A 22,029-nucleotide genomic window follows, 5' to 3' on the forward strand; every position below is an offset into this window, starting at 1 on the left:
CAAATGGAGACAAAGTTTTGAATTGTTTATGGTGGTTACTGAGAAGAATACGGAGCCCGAGTTAGTGAAGAAAGATTTATTGTGGTGAGCCCTTTCGTAACGTCTACACAATTTTCAAGTATGTGAAGATAGTAGACAAATAAATGAAAAGTTTGAAAATCAATGTTTGCTTACGTCTGACACTGTTTATGACAGATTTACATTCTTCATAAGGAATAAGACAGAAATAAGAAATGCCAAGTTGAAGAATTTGGCAAAAGAATGTAAGTTTGACAACTTTCGATGGACTTATCATATCGATTCGTATCAAAGAGATGTAAACTTAACTTTAGAGAAAGCTTTAAGTATAATTCCGTCCTGATAAGCATACCCAGAACCTAATGAAATATAAGACAGGACAACAACTAAATGCTGCTAATAAATAAAAAAAGACAGAAGACAGAAGCCAGTCAAGAGCTCACAGGGCAAAATGAAAGTGTCTAAGTGACAGCAGATCGTATGGTAGGTCTTTATGCATATTAATGCTGTTGATTCACTGGAAGACGAAAGTCAAGCGTTACAGAAAAAGACACATCTGGGTACTATGAAACAGAAAAAGACATCTCTGTGTACTATGAAACAGAAAAAGACATCTGTGGGTACTATGAAACAGAAAAAGACATCTGTGGGTACTATGAAACAGAAAAAGACATCTGTGGGTACTATGAAACAGAAAAAGACATCTGTGGGTACTATGAAACAGAAAAAGACATCTGTGGGTACTATGAAACAGAAAAAGACATCTGTGGGTACTATGAAACAGAAAAAGACATCTGTGGGTACTATGAAACAGAAAAAGACATCTCTGGGTACTATGAAACAGAAAAAGACATCTGTGGGTACTATGAAACAGAAAAAGACATCTGTGGGTACTATGAAACAGAAAAAGACATCTGTGGGTACTATGAAACAGAAAAAGACATCTCTGGGTACTATGAAACAGAAAAAGACATCTCTGGGTACTATGAAACAGAAAAAGACATCTGTGGGTACTATGAAACAGAAAAAGACATCTGTGGGTACTATGAAACAGAAAAAGACATCTGTGGGTACTATGAAACAGAAAAAGACATCTGTGGGTACTATGAAACAGAAAAAGACATCTCTGGGTACTATGAAACAGAAAAAGACATCTGTGGGTACTATGAAACAGAAAAAGACATCTCTGGGTACTATGAAACAGAAAAAGACACCTCTGGGTACTATGAAACAGAAAAAGACATCTCTGGGTACTATGAAACAGAAAAAGACATCTGTGGGTACTATGAAACAGAAAAAGACATCTCTGGGTACTATGAAACAGAAAAAGACATCTCTGGGTACTATGAAACAGAAAAAGACATCTCTGGGTACTATGAAACAGAAAAAGACACCGTACAACCAACTGTTATAACTAACGAAACAAACAGTTATAGACATACATCTAGAGAACTTACTGTGCCAGTCAAGACAACTAGAAGTGATCGAGTTGTTTAAGTTCCACCTAGATATCGATCTTACGAACTTTCAAGGAAAATGTGCTACTTTGTTTATTATACATGTTTTTGTGAAAGTACTTGAAAGGTTGTGACGTAACAAAAGAATAGTTTCAATGTCTACTTATATCACCATGAAGCCTCTGCTAAATAATTCTTATGTTTAATTGTCTACCATAATTTATTTCTCTGTAATAACAGAAACAATTTTTTTTCTTGTTTAGAAATAATGATAAAGCCCAGGCGTGCGTAAAGAAATTTAATCACCTTAAAAACGATTGCAAGAATGATATGGTATTCGTGACAACTCATTTAAATGTGTCTAGCTTCTTGTGCTCGAATTATGAAGGCAAAAATGGTAAGAAATGTCAGTACATATCTTCTATTATGTCTAGATTGTACATATCTTCTATTATGTCTAGATAAAATACATGTCTTTTCTAGTGTCTAGATAATTATATAGAATATGTTTCTATTATTTCTAGGTAGTGTATGTCTTCTCTTTGTCTGGATAATACACGCCCCTGGCAACATCCACTAGGGTGTGACACCCAAGTGGGAAATTTTCACTTTTCCAAAATCACAGTTTTAAAAATAAAAATTACTACCTTGAATATCAGCTTGTCCCAAACCTTCTTAGTTTAATTCTATTTGATTTGTAATCTTCCTAATATGAAAACATTAATGCGATGTTGACGCCAGGAAAAAGTTTCTGAAGGTCAGAAATGTAGACAAACGCTTCGCCCCAGACAACTCTGTGTAACCATAAGGCTCTTCCCCAAACATCTTATATGAACGGCAAAGTGGCGAACGTAAAATTTTTATTGTAAAATATTGAGAAATACATAGACTTAAGCCTCTCACGCGCCACTCGACGCATAGATCTGCAAGCTCTCTCCACAGAAATCTATATTAAGGCGACATTTACCGCCACTTCCCAGCTGGTGCCTACAAAATTCAGGACTTCTAAAAAGGTGTGACGCCAGGTTAGACGTAAAAGGCCATGTTTTTGAGTTAATCTTTTCGCCTTTCATGTTAAGGCTGACTTCTAGGTAAACATGTTTCGTCTTCTCTAATGTTATGTTTTACAAATATCAATCAATGTTCTGTCGCCACTTTTCTTAGACGGCGAATGTCTGTGCGGTAATAATGTTTTTTTTTTCTATTGGTAACATTATCTCGGTATGTATCCTTCTCATCCATCGATGTTCAACCTCATTTCAACCTTCCACGTCTCGATGCGTAGGCGAACGTTGGTACATTGATTGATTGTATTGAGTAGGTGAATTTTTATGTCCATGCTAATTGATTTGTTTGCTCAGATAGGCCGTACTTTTTGAAAGACTGCTCCTGCTTTCCAATCCGACAATCAACACCATGATATGCATTTCCATCACTTCAAATAACACTGCCTAAAAAGTTGAACATTTCATTTTGTTTAAGATCTGTAGTATTATATGTTAATGACGGTTGATGTTGACGACGGCACTGGGTAACCTGCACCCAACATGCGTAATTTTTAGGGCGCCTGTATCCTTCATCTCGCGAAAATATTAATTGTACTTCAAAGTAATTCTATGTCGTCTGCAAATCCAACTCGGTTTAGTTTACCCCTTGGGAACCCAAATGCAGCCTGTTTAATGAGTTTTGTGACATCGTCGATGGCTGCCAGAATGAGAAATGGGGGATAAGTTATACCCTGATCCGTCAATGTGACACAACAGCTTGATTGGCTTCAGAGATGGCGCTAAATCTGGACAAAGTAATTCATTGGACGCTATCAAATTATTGCATAAATCTACAAAACTGATCAACATCCTTTGTTGGCGTTCCAGGCTTTGATCAACGATATTTCACAGGATGTAAGCCTGTTCAGTGTTTGATTGGCCTTTTCAGAAGCAGCTAAGAAACACTAGCATGGTTTGAAACATTTCCCGTAAGGAGCTCTAAAATAATTCTAATAAAAAAATATATTCAACTCAATGTTTCTTAATGCAATAATTTAACTTTTTTTTTTTGTCAATGTAATTATTATTGGTAAATTGTCAAATACAGCGGCATTTTAAACTAGAATCGTAAACCATTTTTTGGGTTTAACCTTCAATTAATTCGCTTACAATTGCTTAACTAAAAGTAAACAAAAGAAACTATAGCTGTTTGGGGTTTTTTTTTTTTAAGGAGAGATTTTTTTTTTCCTATCGGGGTCACACACCGAGCTTACCGCACGGTTTGACACCGACCCTAGTGACGCCACTGATTTAAATACTAAAAAAAAAAACAAAAAACTAAATAGTTATGTGGAGCTTGGTGTAATGAATACAGCGGTACCAGGACCATCTTTCTGTGTAATATTGGCGCGAAGGAGGCTAATGGCATTTTTATATGTATGAAATAGGACTTAGAAAAAATCGGTAAAACTGTGACCTAAAATTAATTTTATGTGTCCTTAAGTGTTCATAACTTTGTGACCATGTCTGGGTTAAAGAGCAGCATTACATGAAATTTAAATTCAGTTTTTTATTTGCAGACAATGGTCCAAAAAGCCAACAAAAAAAAAATTCACCACGCAACCATACTTTTGTTTCTCTTTCTAAACTTTAACGAGATTTAGAAAGAAAAGTAATCTAAACTTCGAACTATTAAATCTAGAGATCTGTCTATTTTAATATAAATATATTTTTATAGACAGCCATTAGTGTGTTTTGTTTTATTAAAAAAAAGGAAGTTGTTTAAAAAAAAATACATCCACGCAGATAGAAAAACGAAAGTAGCTCGCTTTCATTCAGCTAGGAATCAAACAATTTTGAGGATAACATTTCAATAAATTTTTGCAAATCTGATTTTAGTATTGCAAAATATTTAAAATGTCCTACATATTTCGGATGTTGATAATATACTTCTTTATCTTATCTAAGGAGAGGTGGTGGTTGAGTGGTAAAGCGTTTAGCTTCCAAACCGGGTTCGAAACCTTGTGAAGACTAGGATCTTCATTTCAGGATCTTTGGGTGCCTCTTAGTCTACCCAGCTCTAATATCTACCAGACATAAGTTGGGGAAAAGTAAAGGTGGTTGGTCATTGTGCTGGCCACATGACACCTTCGTGGGCAGCAGAAACATATGACCTTTACATCATCATCACAAGGTCTGAATGGGGAACTTTATTTTTACTCTAGTTCTATCTAAGACCGCTGACAACAATGCACCATTCACACCACACTACTCTTCCTATTGTCACCATAAATAAAAAAAAAAATATAGCTTATATATAGCGCTACTTTCATGCTTATATCATTGTCACAGTCTTAGTTGACATTGCATGATCTAAAGTTCACGTCATGTTAAGAGTTTAAAAGACACGTGGAATTCCTGATGTAGAAAACAGAAAGTAGAATGAATAAAGTTGACTTTGAGTTCAGTCAAGTCAGTAAGGTTTTGCTCCCGGTCCAGGAAGGTTGGACGCTGCTTCCTGGACTGGTGTATATATGTATATAGCATGAAAGTCGATGGACTAATGATTGTTGATTAATTATATTTGAGAGTTGATTTCATCATGTGCTTATTGAATAGTAAAGTATTATTCGTATTTCAATGGATATCTATAGTTGAAGCTCCAGTGTCACTAGTAGTAATTGTTCTTATTGTTACCCGCTGAGATGCGGACGTGATTGATTAGCAACTGACATATATTGGATACTTTTGATACCGCTGTTATGCGGATAGGATTGTTATTATTTCTTGACTTGTAGCACTAACAAGGAGTGCAGTGTATTGTTATTATTATAGTAAAATAAACTTCATGTTGTCTGCTGAACGGACTTGAGTCAGTCGTATAGTGTTTGTCTTGTCACGTGTCTAGAGTACTTCAGGAAGTAAGAACTCAGTATTACACCATTCAACGTTCATTGACAATCATGCACAGAGCGCTATGGTCCAATCTCTTTTGTGGACCAGTAGGGGGTGGGGGGGGGAATCTGGAAGTAGGTTTTCCGTGCCCGAGTTGGGTGTCGAGCCCCCCTTCATAGTTCAAGCGTACTTAGCCTCTCGACCACGCTTCCCACATAGAAGCACCATAGAAATACACAAAAACACACACATACTCAATAACAACATACTTTACCTTCTCGTTCCCAGCTGTCAAGAAGCTGCCCAAGTCTATCTGTGCAAATAATGAACTTGCCAGATGCCTATACAACTATGCTTCAAGTGCCTGCACTGGAAAGGAGGATAAGGCATTCAGGTTAGACATTGATATGTCCTGTAGTGTATGTAAGATTTACCAACACGTGTCCGTGAGTTAGAACCCTTCTAATTAGAAACCATATGTAGCCTTGATTCTAATAAGTATTTTAAAAGTGTATGTCTTAGTTTAAACCAGTGATAAAGGAGGCATGGACTCAACAATTTGTGGTCCCCCCCCACCCCACCTCAACAAAAAAAAATATTTGAAGACTAAGACTGCTTTATTGATCCTTATGGAAATATGTTATGAACGCAAGGACTCTTTTCTCATATAAAGATAGAAACATACACAGAAATAAAACAAACACAACATTAAGAGTTATTTTAGCGACTACACACAGGCATCGTGGTCCTTTTCATGTTTCCTGATCAACGAGTGGCGTTGATATAGTCTGACTGAGTAAGGTACCTTTGTACCGCTCTGTTCTTGTTTTGATTAAGAGCAGTCGCCCACTTCGCTAAGACCTAACTTAGTTCTGTTGGAGCGGGTGGCCGTAGTCTTCAAAGATTTTTTCGATTTTTTTAGACATTTTTGTTCAAAAAGTTCCTTTAAATATGGTAATGCTGTGAGTGTGATTTTTTGTGCCCTTTTTATGATGTTTTCTAGACGGCGCAACGAAGCGTTGCATTGCCAATAAGTTATTCCGTATGTTAGCAGACTTTTCATATTAAAAAGTATCTTCTTATTTAGTTTAAAGCTATTGAGTTTGAATAGTGAAAAAAAGGTCGCTGGGCTGTTTTCTTTGTTCCAAGGTGGTCTTCCCACGAAAGCTTGTTATCAATGATAACGCCTAGACATTTATATGCCTTCACTTGTTCTATAGATGTAGTACTTATATGCAGTTCGTGTATCATTTGTTTTGTTTTTTCTTTCTGAATGTAGTGGTTACACCTGGCGAAGTCTCAGTGTTACCAGTAGCCATTTGACGTTGAGAGACTTCAGAAGATGTCTCTAGGAGCGAAATCGTTTAATATGGTTTCTTTAGATGAGTCGCGTCTCGGAGCCTAATGAAGTAGTGAGACAGTTCTGATTGGCTTCAATAAGCTCCACTGCATCTACCAGCGGATCATATTTGCTTTGCCTCGCATGCCTTCTCATCAGGACAGGACCTGGTAGAGAGACCCCACCTGCGGATCTTCTTTTGTAGGAAAATAGTCTTTTACTATGCCTTTAACTCTGAGGAAAGATGTAGCTCTTCAGACACAAAGGCTGATCCCCGGTCAGAGTGTAATTCGAGGGCGTCCCGAAAATGCTGAATATGTTTATGAGGCATCTAATGACTGTTTGTGTAGACATGTCAAGATATGCATCTAAAGACTGTTTGTGTAGACATGTCAGGACATGCATCTAATGACTGTTTGTGTAGACATGTCAGGACATGCATCTAATGACTGTTTGTGTAGACATGTCAGGACATACATCTAATGATTTTTTGAGTAGACATGTCTAGACATGCATCTAATGACTGTTTGAGTAGAAATGTCTAGATATGCATCTAATGACTGTTTGAGTAGACATGTCTAGACATGCATCTAATGACTGTTTGAGTAGACATGTCAGGACATACATCTAATGACTGTTTGAGTAGACATGTCTAGACATGCATCTAATGACTGTTTGAGTAGACATGTCAGGACATACATCTAATGACTGTTTGAGTAGACATGTCAGGACATACATCTAATGACTGTTTGTGTAGACATGTGAGGAGATACATCTAATGATTGTTTGTGTAGACATGTCAAGACATACATCTAATGACTGTTTGTGTAGACACGTCAGGACATGCATCTAATGACTGTTTGAGTAGACATGTCAAGACATACATCTAATGATTGTTTGAGTAGACATGTCAGGACATACATCTAATGACTGTTTGAGTAGACATGTCAGGACATACATCTAATGACTGTTTGAGTAGACATGTCTAGACATGCATCTAATGACTGTTTGAGTAGACATGTCTAGACATGCATCTAATGACTGTTTGAGTAGACATGTCTAGACATGCATCTAATGACTGTTTGAGTAGACATGTCAGGACATACATCTAATGACTGTTTGAGTAGACATGTCAGGACATACATCTAATGACTGTTTGTGTAGACATGTGAGGAGATACATCTAATGATTGTTTGTGTAGACATGTCAAGACATACATCTAATGACTGTTTGTGTAGACACGTCAGGACATGCATCTAATGACTGTTTGAGTAGACATGTCAAGACATACATCTAATGATTGTTTGAGTAGACATGTGAGGAGATACATCTAATGATTGTTTGAGTAGACATGTCAGGACATACATCTAATGATTGTTTGAGTAGACACGGCAGGACATACATCTAATGACTGTTTGAGTAGAAATGTCAGGACATGCATCTAATGACTGTTTGTGTAGAAATGTCAGGACATGCATCTAATGACTGAGTAGATATGTCAGGACATGCATTTGCAAACAGAAACCTTGATTACTCATCAATAATTGTCAATAAATATTAAATATTTATTTTTAGTGGTAGGAGGGAGTGGTCCCTTAAAATCAACACTAAGTCTCTCGAATGGTGATGTGGCTTTTACTAAGATGCTGGCAGATGGTTGATAAAAACGAGGTTTTATCTCTGCAATTGTTTGTTACAGCTCTTATTTCTTCAACTGCATACGGGAGATTCTTTGACTGGAGCATCCCCACTATGCCAGGGTGATAAAGTGTGTTGTGAAGTTCTTTCAAAGACGTAGTGGTGGTTGTATTCGCACTGAATCCACGAGAAAGACCATCGGCGGCCATGTTGTCAGCCCCCGGCCGGTAAAACACATTAAAACTGTACATTAATAGTTCTATTCTCCACCTCTGAATTTTGTCGTCTTTGATCTTACCATGATTAAGCATGAAGGATGAGGACCTTTGATCCATGGTGAGTTTGAAATACGACCCTAATAGAAAATGTCTCCATTTCTTGATTGAATCAACGATAGCAATTGCTTCTTTCTCTAAGGAGGGCTGACGTCTGTCGCTGTTCTGGAAAAGAAAGCAATTAATCTTTTGTTCTGGCATAAGGTAACGGATACAGCGATTTCCGATGCATCTGTTTTCACTTCCAGATGCGATTTATGGTCTACATTAGTGACAACCGCCATTCCTAGTTCTTTCAAAGCTTGAAATTTTTCGTTCACTCGTTCTTAGTGTGGGAAAGTTCTGTAATGTACTAAAGGATGGATCTTATCTGAGAAATATCCTATCCAGTTGGCATAGTAGGAGAATAGACTTACATCTCGCCTTTGTGCGTTTAGGTTCTCGGGAAGCGGAAGTTGACGCAAGGGAAGTGGTCTGTAGAGGTCTGGCTTCAACTCATTATGAATTCGTAACCTAGTAATCTTATTATTGAAAAATAGTTAATCCATATGTTTTTTATTCTTGAGGAGAATTTGGGCAGGGTTAAAAATGTTTGGTTGTTTTCCATTAGCAATTTAGAAAAAAAGCAATCTATAAGTTGTAATTTGGAGATTTGCAAGTAGGAACAAAGCAACCTTGACCGTCAATGTTGCAAACTAAAAAAAAGAAGAAAAAAAGTTGTTAAAATCTTGATAAATACACTCTAGCCTGTAATTCTATAATATACACCCTTGTGTCAAATATATTTTTAAAAGCCCGAAGATAGTAAGTCATATTATAATTTGTAATAATTTAGAAATAAATGTCTAGATCTAGTTTTTAAATGCCATGGTATCCTTGCCAGATAAGTCTAATACATAAAGACATCAGAAATATCAGAGTAGTTAAACAACATCAATTGTAGACGTCATAATTATTTTTTTCTACATAGTTTAGATCTAGATCTAATTCTAATTTATAGACATCATTTTTAAACTAAACTTTAGATTACTGAGATGTTTTCGTTGGAACCATAGACATAAATAATTATAGATTGGCCGTAGCAAGTAACTTCATGTAACTTGAAAACATGGATATCTATTGTATTCGGATTTCCGAATTCTGAAAAAAATTGCATGACCTTCATTCTTAGAGATGAAATAAAACTACACTGCCTCCTTATTTACAATATATATAGGTGTGTGGCTGAAATAGATATGAATACTTAGCTTTTATACTGCTCATAAATGCTGTATAATAAAGTACACAAAAATTGCAAGTCACAAATTTTCGTTTCATAAAACTCTTTAATCGGCCAGTCTATATTTATTTGTGTCTATGGTTGGAGCCCACTAGATCTACGTAGCTAATCTTCCTTCCGTTTGTTAGTTTGTTTTTTCAATACGTTTTGGGATTTGCCACTGGCATAAAGTGAAAGTCTACTGATGCTTCCATTATGAGTTTATAGTGGGCTAGAAACGAAAGAGCGAGGAAATGTATAATTCTGTGGTACTAAAATTGCAAACAATTTATCGCATAGCTTGAAAAAAAAACAACCAAAGCTATAAACACTTCCTTTAGTTTGCACACCGGATGACCAAAAAGCTTTCTATTTATAGTTATTTCCGTCACGTCTGAAAATCTCCTATAAAGAAAGTATTGTCTTTTACAAATCGTATTTTAAATGTAAAAAAAAAAAAAAGTAAGGTATCCATCTGGGTTTTTTTTTTGTCAACAAAGAATTGTGATGCAACATTTATGTAAATTATTTATTTCACCTATACATATAGCTCTTGCATTGCCGATCCTCTGGGCAAGGTATGTGGAAATGAAATTATTTATATTATGAACCGGATTAATGAAATCAATAGGGAAAATTGAAAACACGAGGAATGATAGCGATTGAGCAGTAAGACATGGATTATGTAAGTATGTATTCTGTCATTGCTAGAGCTGTATATAATAGATACATTACACGTGAATAGTCTAGATCTGAATGTGTTTAACGAGCTGTGGTGGTGTAAATCAGAGACAAAGGTTACTGCAGCGATCGGACCCCATGACGACCTGCTAACTATTGTAAAAAGACGAAAGCTTAACACCTTTGGCCACATTACAAGATCTACGGGGCTCGCGAAGACCTTCCTTCAGGGAACAGTGCCAGGGTAAAAAGAAGAAGAGGTAGACCGAAAAAGCGATGGGAGGACAACATTAAAGAATGGACGGGCCTGCCATTGAGAGAGGTTCTAAACAAGGCAAAAAAATAGGGAGGAATGGAGAAAGACATCGACAAATCTTGCCTGGTGCCCCAACGGTCCAACAGACTAAGGGATAGGTAAAGGTAAAAAAAAAAGGTAAAGGTGGTGGAAGGCGTCAAGGCTGAGTTTTAAAGATTTTAACTTCCGATACTTGAAGTCTCGGGTCTCTGGTATTTTTCTAACTCTAAAATTTTAAATTTAACTTTATTTTTACCAAGCTTATATCAACTCGATCTGTCTGGTAAAATGTTTGTACATATTATTTATAGAGACCCAATCTCGAATCAAGCGGAAAGTTTGTTAATATGTTAACACGAAAATCAATTTAAAAAAAAACAACAACAAAAGTTAGTTAATTAACTATTGGTAATTAATTATTTTGTTTGGTAACTCGAACAGGGGAAAGAAAGTGTACTTGATTGGTATAAGCTGAACTAGTCCCCTTTTTAATGAAACTAAACAATATATAACTATACATCTTTATCAGTCACACGTTCTTCACTAGCAGAATGACGTCGAAGCAGGCGTGAGCAGCGAGTTTGAATTCATGTCGTTCCAACTTTAAAAATTCATCTAAAAAAGATTTCCTGTAAAATACACCCAGATATCACTTTCCTCTTCCGCCCCCCCCCCCCATCTTTCCAACTGGTCTAGATAAGTGATAAGATCATAATGTCTTAAGAGAGGGAAACGCGTGAAATAGCCCATAAGGAAAACAATTGGTACAGACAGTAACAATCACACAGATTTATTGTTGTTGATCCAGATCAGTGATGACCAACTTAAGGCCTGCGGGCCCAATCCTGCCTTAAACTAGTTGTTATCCGGCCCGCCAAAACGTCGGCGCAGAGTGTCGAAAATGGGTACATTTTTTTTTTTTATAAAAAAATCTACATTTCGTTACGTTGGGAATATTTCAATGTAAATCTTTGGTTGATTTCTATCATTATGCAGTAGACTAAAGCTTTTTTTTTTTATTTTCTTGCTTTTAGAAATGTAAACGTGTATATTTTTGTCACTACTGATTGGAGGGTATTTATAGATCTTTGAAATATCCCCATGACGAAATATATACCAAATAGAGAAGAAAACGTATCGGTTGTAACAGTAGTAAAAAAAAGTTCCCCTTTCAGACCTTGTGGTCTATAGAGCAGATGATCTAAAGGTCATCTGATTCTGTGGCCTACGGTCAACGACCAACCGCCTTTACTATTCCACAACTAATGTCAGGTACCCATTAGAGCTGGGTGGACTCAGAGGCGCCTAGGGATTCCGAAATAAAAATCCCAGTCTTCACCAGGATTTGAACCCAGGACCCCCGGTTCAGAAGCCAAGCGCTTTACCGCTCAGCCACCGCGCCTCCTGCAACAGTAGTGAATCAAGGTAATCATGGGCCCGGAATCAAGAAAATGACTTTAGGCGCCCCCTCACGAGATTGACAAAAAACAAATTTCTGTATTCAGTACGTGTATGTGTATTTAGAGAAATCATTTCAATGTAGGTTCAACGTTCTTTTTAATTTAGAAATACAATTGGATTAACAAAAATAAAAAAAACAAATAAAAAAATTCACGAAAAATACCCGATGGATGCTTTGTAAAATTATATAAGTATTCAATACATTTTAAACTTTAAAAATATTTTTTTTTATTTCCCCGATGGGCCCCTATTGGTCATGGGCCCCTGGACGCAGCTGTGATAGAGAGGGCATTTGAAAACTAATACAGTTAAAGCTGTGTGTCTTTCTCGCAATAATAAAAGCTCGTTTTTTGTGTGTCCATTTATTTGGCTGTGTGGACTCTTAACCAGGATTCGAACCTGGGACCCTTGGTTTGGAAGCCACAGTGCCTAAATCAAATATGATAAGAATAATTGAACTATAGTTATACAAATAATTTAAAGCGTGATGGAATTAAATTTCTTTAGGAGCGCTGTTGCCCATTTGTTTTCAAACAAGTTTCAATTCCTTGAGTGAAAATTTGATAATTCCTCCATCTGAATTTTTTTGTGTGTGCTAGAAACTGAAGAGCTTGAAATTTTAGTTCTGCGGTGCTAAAATGTGCACTTCAAGGATCTTATGCCTTCACAAAAACACATAGGTTGTCAACACTTTCTTTATTTTCTATACCCTGGGTACACACCAAAACTGTATATCCATTTGTAAGTCACAAGTCCTCCTAATACCTTGCCAACTCTTCACGGGTTTACGTTTCAATGGACCTCACTCACCAATCGTAAATAAACACATTTAGCCACGTCATAATATTGACAAAACAATGAAAAATACTTATCATGTGACAGCCTTTATGGATTACATATTTTGAATAGAAGATGTAGAGAATCACGTGGCTAAATGTTGTTTGTTTACGATTGGTAAATGTGGTCCATTGGGTGGACACCAGGAGAACTGGTATTTGGAAAATGGCTGTAACGATTTTCTTAAGAAATTGACAGTGTATATATATATATATATATAAATATATATATATATATATTTTTGGGAGGGGGAGGAGGGAGAAAATAATGACCTAACTATCCACACAAATTTAAATGTGGCCTAAAATTTTGTCTTAAATCGTAAATAATACTTCTAAAAAACATAAAAAAATGTAGTCAAATAAAACTATAAATTAAAACCCTTTTTTTTATCAACAGATGATCTACAAAGGCCAAATCTGAAATGAGACTCTAAATTTGAAAAGAAATTTCATTATGTTGCATTATCATTTTACGAAAATAGTTATCTTTTTTTTTTCCTTATATCCAAATTCCAGATATATTTAGAAGGACAGAGAATAAAGTAAAAATAAAAAGTTTTTTGGTGTTTTTTTTTAAGATGCAGAATTACTAAATAAAAGTGAGACTCTGAAAGAATGCTAGAGAGAGGGGAAAATGAAACAAATACTGACATTGAAAGAGAAAAACGAAAGAAATACTGACATAGAAAGAGAAAAACCAAAGAAATACTGACATAGAAAGAGAAAAACGAAAGAAATACTGACATAGAAAGAGAAAAATAAAAGAAATACTGACATAGAAAGACAAAAACTAAAGAAATACTGACATAGAAAGAGAAAAATAAAAGAAATACTGACATAGAAAGACAAAAACTAAAGAAATACTGACATAGAAAGAGAAAAATGAAAGAAATACTGACATAGAAAGAGAAAAATGAAAGAAATACTGACATAGAAAGAGAAAAATGAAAGAAATACTGACATAGAATGAGAAAAATGAAAGAAATACTGACATAGAAAGAGAAAAATGAAAGAAATACTGACATAGAATGAGAAAAATGAAAGAAATACTGACATAGAAAGAGAAAAATAAAAGAAATACTGACATAGAATGAGAAAAATGAAAGAAATACTGACATAGAAAGAGAAAAATGAAATGCGTGAGAAAGAGAGATGTTAGGGGAGAGAAAGATAAAGAGTGAACTAATAAGGGAGAGAGTGAGATAGAGAAAGAGTTGAATTAGAGATGGGAATCGAACCCATCTTTCAAAATTCAGGTTTGGTTTGGTCAGATTTACGTTTGGCTTCGGTTTGGTTCCATGACGATTATATAGCTCTGGTTAGGTTCGTTCAAATCAAAAGTTCGGGTTCGGGTTCGGGTTCGTTTCGATTTTATGAAATTAGATAATAGGCCTCTAGTATCCTGTAGCAGTGCATATGTAGAAGTCTGTTGTGTCAAGGCGTAGAATTTAGTGAAGGCCTGTAATATCGAGGGACAGGATTTAGTGTAGGCCTATATTATCGACGGGCAGGATTTAGGGGATGACTCTAGTATACAGTTACGGAAGGATGTTTGTGGAAGTCTCCAGTATCCATGAGCATACTTTTTGTGGAAGCCTCTAGCATCTTCAGTATTAAGCACTTAATAATATAAATAGATCTTATATAATACAGACGTTACTTAAAAAAGAAGATGATTACGTCCTACGATCTAGAAGTAAGTCATGTTTGTGAAGTGGAGAGTAGTCACCTGAATCAATTAACTACATGTATTTCACTCCTTACTGGCGATACCAACGTTTTGACCCCATGAAATCAAATTAATTTTTGGTTTTATAACTTTAATTTGTGTTATATAAATAGAGCATGTATTCTTCTATAAGTGTATACCTTATATAACATTCCCTGATTACATACACCAACATGTTTGTTTGTTTGTTGTTGGTAAAATGTTTTACATGTTTCGGATGTTCCTTCTGAGTTGAAAATAGTTTACTTCCTAGTCCAAACCTCCCGCAGGACGACGGGGGATGGGAGCGGGCAGGATTTGAACCCTCGACCATCGATAAATTCAAACGACAGTCCAGTGCGCAAACCGCACTACCAGGCTGCCATATTGAGGTTTCATCATAACAGTGTAGTATAACAAAAATGATCAAAATGAATAGTCCCATTGAAATGAGGAGAATAATTACGTTGGGAAAGAGTTAACATATGTAAAATCGGAGTTGTCTATTAGCATCTACTTACAGGCACAGAAGAAACACGGTGTAGAATGTTTATTCTCGAGGTTAATATTTTAAAATTAAGCCAATACATTTTGGAACAAAACAAGAAATTTACAATAAAAATTTAATTACTTGTAAAACTAGCACATTTATATGGCTGATTTATAAAATTATCGTTAAATAAGTAAAGACCAGTGAAGAAACCGACGATAGATAACAATCATTGACAGAATACTGAAAACTAAACAATGTTCCAGATAGGTAGCTCTACGTTCAAAGACTTTCTGGGTTGCTTAGTTTTTCTTTACGCTTCTTAACATTCTATCTTAATATTCTATCTTGACATTCTATCTTGACATTCTATCTTGACATTCTAGCTGGCATTAAATATTTGTTAAATTAAGTTTGTTTACATCAAGATCCCTAGAAGGTCTTCGAGATTTAAAAAAAAAATGTGTTTTATATACATTCACATTGTGACTTAACAATCAAGTTGCTCAGTTTATCCTGGCAAGCAGTTTTGTGGAGCTGTTAAGCGTGTCGTGAAGAAAGAAACATAATGTCATTTTTCGAATATTTCTTTATTTATATACAAAAGTATTTATTTTAAATAATATGTATTTGAAATCTTTAGCAAAGTCCACTACCACTACACAGACTTGCAATGTCGTCAATTCTGCCCTGATTTTACTAAACTGTGTAACTCCTCCTCTCCAACTTAACAATAACATCGTTTATTTGAGCCCATTCAATTCAATTAATTTTTGATTTTATAAACTATTATTTGTGTTGTGGTAAAAGAGCTTGCATTCTCCTATAAATTATTAAAAATCCCAACTCTATCTATTTCTACGCTGTTAAGTACATACATTTATATTGCACAATTTCCTAAGCGTCCAAATAGTGGTTTGTATGTGTCGTTGTATTATTGTTACAGATGTCATAAAACTTTAACAAAAAATCAATTTTGTATTCTTTGATGGTAGTGAATGTCATGAATAAATATATAAATAGAATATTTTTTTTTTAAATTACTCCTTTATAAAGTTAATGATTGTCAATAATTACACATTTTATATGAACTCATTTTGTCTGTTTGTCTCTCTTTATTTGAAGTAAAAGTTTGAACATGTTTTGATTTCTATTTCTCATTTTCGGACTAAGTTAAAACTTTGCGCATTTATTCATTAAACTCGAAAGACACGAATCAATCCAAAAATTAGCCAATTAGTTAATCATTTAACACTAATGAATTGATATTGTGTAACATAGCAGAAAAGGAGATACATCTCGTAATTTTCATATAAACGGCAGTACTTAAATGTTCTTTCCGCTAGATAATTTTTGTTTTTCAAATATTACTCTTTTTTCAGTTTTGTTTTTTCATTCTATTTTTTTTTTTTGCAATGCTACAATATTGCAAAAAGTCTTTCCAGTAAGATTGCATAATCAGTTCTTCTATTGCAGTCTAGCTCATTTTGTTTTTGCATGACCGTCTATTATATTATTTCACACCTTGACCCAATACAAAAAGGAGAGTGCTGGAGTACCCAATACAATCGTGTTCAAAATAGACGAATTTAATTTTCAGATGGTTATATTTAAAAAAAAAATGACAACGGTCAACTGTGTGGCCAATTAGCTAGCAATTTTTATACATAAACTCTCACATTTCATAAGAAATCATTAGAGCCGTTCTCGATCTACGTGTTCACTCACAAATAAAAGTTTGCAACCTAAAAGGAGGAATTGTGAAAATCTTGCGTCTTGACAACAGGTAGGTGAGTAGACCAGACCGAAAGGACGCGTAGTGGGAGCTCTGCCGTGCGGAGCAGGCTGCCCTAGTCCAGTTACGAGTCGGACACTGTCTAATAGGCGTGTACTTTGGACGGTGGAAGGAGAACTACGACACACGGTGCCGTTACTGCGTCGAGGACGACGAGACAATAGAGCACATTCTTTATGAATGCCGAGCTCTGCATGGGGGACGATTAGGACAAGTAATTAAAAGTGAGAATATTGGTCTATGTGTGGCAAAAGGTCAGTCCTTGTACGGGGACAAGGCGACCTTACAACTCACTGCCCGCTTCCTCTTCCGTGCTCTAAGGGAATAATTCTCAGCATGGTTCGTTACTAATGGGGTTTCTGATTCACCATATGCAAAATCGATTGGAATCGTCAACAGAGGTTATAGGACATTTCCAACTGAAGTATTCAAATTCTGTGTATTGATACAATGTAAGGCATGAAAAGATACATGACTATTGGTTGAGTATTTACAGATAGTTGGGTTTAGTCTACTTACATAGTAATTAACGCTATGTCTCCCTCACGCATTCTCCGATCATATTGATACCTTAATCAATTATTTATTGTACCAAACAAAACACGAATCAATAAAAAAAAACAATACCCAATTAGTCAATAAATTATTAGTAATTAATTATTTTGTTAGCTATCGACTAAGGGAAATAATTGCACATTATTGGTAAATATAGTTTTATGGTCGGAGTTTTTCTCCTTATATAAGCTGTTTATTTAAAAACAGGATTTTTAAATATTTTTTTTATATATGACTGGGAATGAAGTGACTATAGATGAAATGACTGGGGATGAAGTGACTATAGATGAAATATATATGAAATAACTGGGGATGAAGTGACTAAAGATAAAGTGACCGGGGATGAAGTAACCAGGGATGAAGTGACCGGGGATGAAACGACCAGGGATGAAGTGACTAAAAATGAAGTGACCGGGGATGAAGTGGCTAAAGACGAAGTAACCGAAGATGTAAGGACTATGGATGAAGTGACAGACATTAAATTGACCTGGGGGATAAAATGCTCGGTCACACTGTCTATACAGCTATGATATATTATTTTCCTCAGCGAAGTATTTTAATTTTCTCTAAATTGAGAACATCATTTCATTTGCAATGTGATAATGTATAAAATATAAGTCAGACTTTCCTGTCTGGTTGCCAAATTATAGTTTTATAGTTGGCACATAATGTTTTATTAACATTGAAGCTCCATTCTTAAGGGTGTCCAAACAATGTAGCTCTTCCTCTCTCTCTCTCTCTCTCTCTCTCTCTTATATATAAATATATAAAAATAACCATGTTTAAAAACGACAATTCAATTATTTGGTACAAATATTTCCTGTTTCTCTTTCTGCGTGATGAGATCTAGCTCTATAAATAGATACGCCTTTTTATGTAATCTATGATCTCTCTTTTATAACTCTAAATTTTATCTCTAAATGCTTCACGCCTCACAAAGAACATGTATTCATATGAAATCCAGTTCGCAGAACTTATCAATACACGCTTTCTTGTGTTACAATTTAGAGCAGTAAGTACAGGGGTGGAGTCTCTGGACGTACTTGAAAACGTGAGCTCGATTTGTTCAAACAAAAGAGTTCTTGTTTGTTTGTTTTTCACTTGAGACAGGGCAGGGGGAACAATTCTTTACTAAACAACGATTTACTTAAAATCAATTACAGATAAAAGTTTCTAACAAAACAAACCATATAAATGTGTGTGTATTTTAAATTCCTATGGTCAAGATCCACAGGTGGGTAAGAGTGAAACAGTATGGCTGCATGGTCGTGCTGTATGCGCGCTGGACAGTCGTTAGGTCGTCTTGATGGTCCCAGGTTCCTAACCTTCCCGCTGCCATCCCCTGTCGTCCTGCGGAAGGTTTTGAACTAGGAGGTGCATTTTCTTCAACTCTTAAAGAAACATCCGAAACATGTAAACATTTTACAAACATAGACGAATGGATGGACCAATGGGAAGGTGGATGACTGTATGGATACATGGAAGTGGAAAATTGTGGATGGATGGATTGAAAAAAGAGAAAGTGGGATAACAGATGGTTATTAGGGTGGATGGATAATTAAATGGATTGATAAACAGGTGCATTAATGGATGGATGGATTGATAAACAGATGCTTTAATGGATGGATAGATTGATAAACAGGTGCATTAATGGATGGATGGATTTATAAACAGATACATTAATAGATGGATGGATTGATAAACAGGTGCATTAATGGATGGATGGATTGATAAACAGATGCATTAATGGATGGATGGATTGATAAACAGGTGCATTAATAGATGGATGGATTGATAAACAGATACATTAATGGATGGATGGATTGATAAACAGGTGCATTAATGGATGGATGGATTGATAAACAGTTGCATTAATGGATGGATGGATTTATAAACAGATGCCCTAATGGATGGATGGATTGATAAACAGATGAATTAATGGATGGATGGATTGATAAACAGATACATTAATGGATGGATGGATTGATAAACAGGTGCATTAATTGATTGATGGATTGATAAACAGATGCATTAATGGATGGATGGATTGATAAACAGGTGCATTAATGGATGGATAGATTGATAAACAGGTGCATTAATGGATGGATGGATTGATAAACAGGTGTATTAATGGATGGATGGATTGATAAACAGGTGCATTAATGGATGGATGGATTGATAAACAGGTGCATTAATGGACGAATGGATTGATAAACAGGTGTATTAATGGATGGATGGATTGATAAACAGGTGCATTAATGGATGGATGGATTGATAAAAAGATGCTTTAATGGATGAATGGATTGATAAACAGATGCATTAATGGCTGGATGGATTGATAAACTGGTTGCATTAATGGATAGATGGATTGATAAACAGATGCTTTAATGGATGGATGGATTGATGAACAGGAGCATTATTGGATGGATGGATTGATAAACAGATACATTAATGGATGGATGGATTGATAAACAGGTGCATTAATGGATGGATGGATTGATAAACAGATGCATTAATGGATGGATGGATTGATAAACAGGTGCATTAATGGATGGATGGATTGATAAACAGGTGCATTAATAGATGGATGGATTGATAAACAGGTGCATTAATGGATGGATGGATTGATAAACAGATGCATTAATGGATGGATGGATTGATAAACAGATGCATTAATGGATGTGTGGATTGATAAACAGGTGCATTAATGGATGGATAGATTGATAAACAGGTGCATTAATGGATGAATGGGTTGATAAACAGATGCATTAATGGATAGATGGATTGATAAACAGATGCTTTAATGGATGGATGGATTGATGAACAGGAGCATTATTGGATGGATGGATTGATAAACAGATACATTAATGGATGGATGGATTGATAAACAGGTGCATTAATGGATGGATGGATTGATAAACAGATGCATTAATGGATGGATGGATTGATAAACAGGTGCATTAATGGATGGATGGATTGATAAACAGGTGCATTAATAGATGGATGGATTGATAAACAGGTGCATTAATGGATGGATGGATTGATAAACAGATGCATTAATGGATGGATGGATTGATAAACAGATGCATTAATGGATGTGTGGATTGATAAACAGGTGCATTAATGGATGGATAGATTGATAAACAGGTGCATTAATGGATGAATGGGTTGATAAACAGATGCATTAATGGATGGATATATTGATAAACAGATGCATAAATAGATGGATGGATAGATGGATGGACAAAAAAGATTAATGTGAATATGAATGTTTGACAGGGTGGATGGATAAATGAAAAAAAATGCAAAGAATACAAACTTTAATTAAAATGTTATTAATAGATGTTTAATTAAATATTAATTTTAAAATTTTTTCCCTATATTCTACTTGAAGATAAAAGAACAAACAAATGAAGAACTCTAAACAATCCAAATTTTCTTTGTTTTCATATTGATGTCCCTTAGTTCATTAGGAAGAAGACTCATCCTGTTTAGAACACGTGTCGCACTCTCTACATTAAGGGCTCTCAACCTTTGAATCGCGACCTTCATGGGGACGAAAGACCATTTGCAAGGAGTCGCCTAAGACCATCAGAAATTTTTTTTTTTGGCTATTATTCATCCGAATTTATTTCGGGTTTCTAACGTGTGGTAACAAGCATAGTTGTATCTTATGAGATGCACATAAATATTGAACATATTATTGACTAAACTATCTCAGCGGTCAAGCCTATCAGAACTAAGGGACTTAACATCATTCAGTTGCAAGAAGTAAAGCTCTCATATGTTCAGTACTACAGTAGTATCCACTGGCTTAGTATGGGCAAGGTAAAGAGAAGAATATGGGATCTTAAGGAATACATTGTTGTCTTCTTTGAAGGATATTGACTGCGTTTTTTTTACTATTATTTGTAATGAAAAGAGGAAGATAGACTTCATGTTTTCATTGAAAGTATTACAATGGGTTGCTTGCACCGGAAATGTTTTATACATGTTTAATCTTTTTAAACGAGGCTTTCCCATTTGTCCAAGCAAGCAAGTGAAAACAGGTTTTATCATTTTCATTTCATAAAATGTAAATATATTTTAGTGAAATTGTTGAAAAGTACAAGACTTATTTGACTTTTTTAATGTGGAATTTGAAGGCTAATTTTTTTGACGTAAAGAACTTGGAACCAGTTTTCAATATCCTCAGTTCACCCACTAGTGCAGAAGCTGATTCAGCTCCACAGGACATACTTCCAGGCAAATTATGATCTAAAAGAGAAGTTTCAATCAGTTCTTTCGCTGTTATTTTATTAGTGCCAGAAGCTGTATTTCCATATCTAAAAAAACAAAC

The 22,029-nt window shown here is 35.4% G+C and overlaps 1 protein-coding gene across 2 annotated transcripts in view; it reads left to right on the forward strand.

Moving 5' to 3' along the window:
* LOC106075000 (uncharacterized) overlaps positions 1 to 13,691 on the forward strand; it is a 33,976-nt gene extending 20,285 nt beyond the window's left edge. Inside the window, exons 3-6 of one of the 2 annotated variants that reach the window (XM_056042233.1) lie at positions 1,739 to 1,872; positions 5,645 to 5,750; positions 10,417 to 10,555; positions 13,540 to 13,691. In XM_056042233.1, the coding sequence (XP_055898208.1) occupies positions 1,739 to 1,872; positions 5,645 to 5,750; positions 10,417 to 10,507 (331 nt within the window). In that variant the 3' untranslated portion in view covers positions 10,508 to 10,555; positions 13,540 to 13,691. The remainder of the gene's footprint in view (positions 1 to 1,738; positions 1,873 to 5,644; positions 5,751 to 10,416; positions 10,556 to 13,539) is intronic. The other variant, XM_056042231.1, reaches the window with a different exon arrangement.
* The last annotated feature ends 8,338 nt before the right edge of the window (positions 13,692 to 22,029 follow it).

This window comes from Biomphalaria glabrata, chromosome 9 (genome assembly GCF_947242115.1).
Source record: "Biomphalaria glabrata chromosome 9, xgBioGlab47.1, whole genome shotgun sequence".
Taxonomy (NCBI): domain Eukaryota; kingdom Metazoa; phylum Mollusca; class Gastropoda; family Planorbidae; genus Biomphalaria; species Biomphalaria glabrata.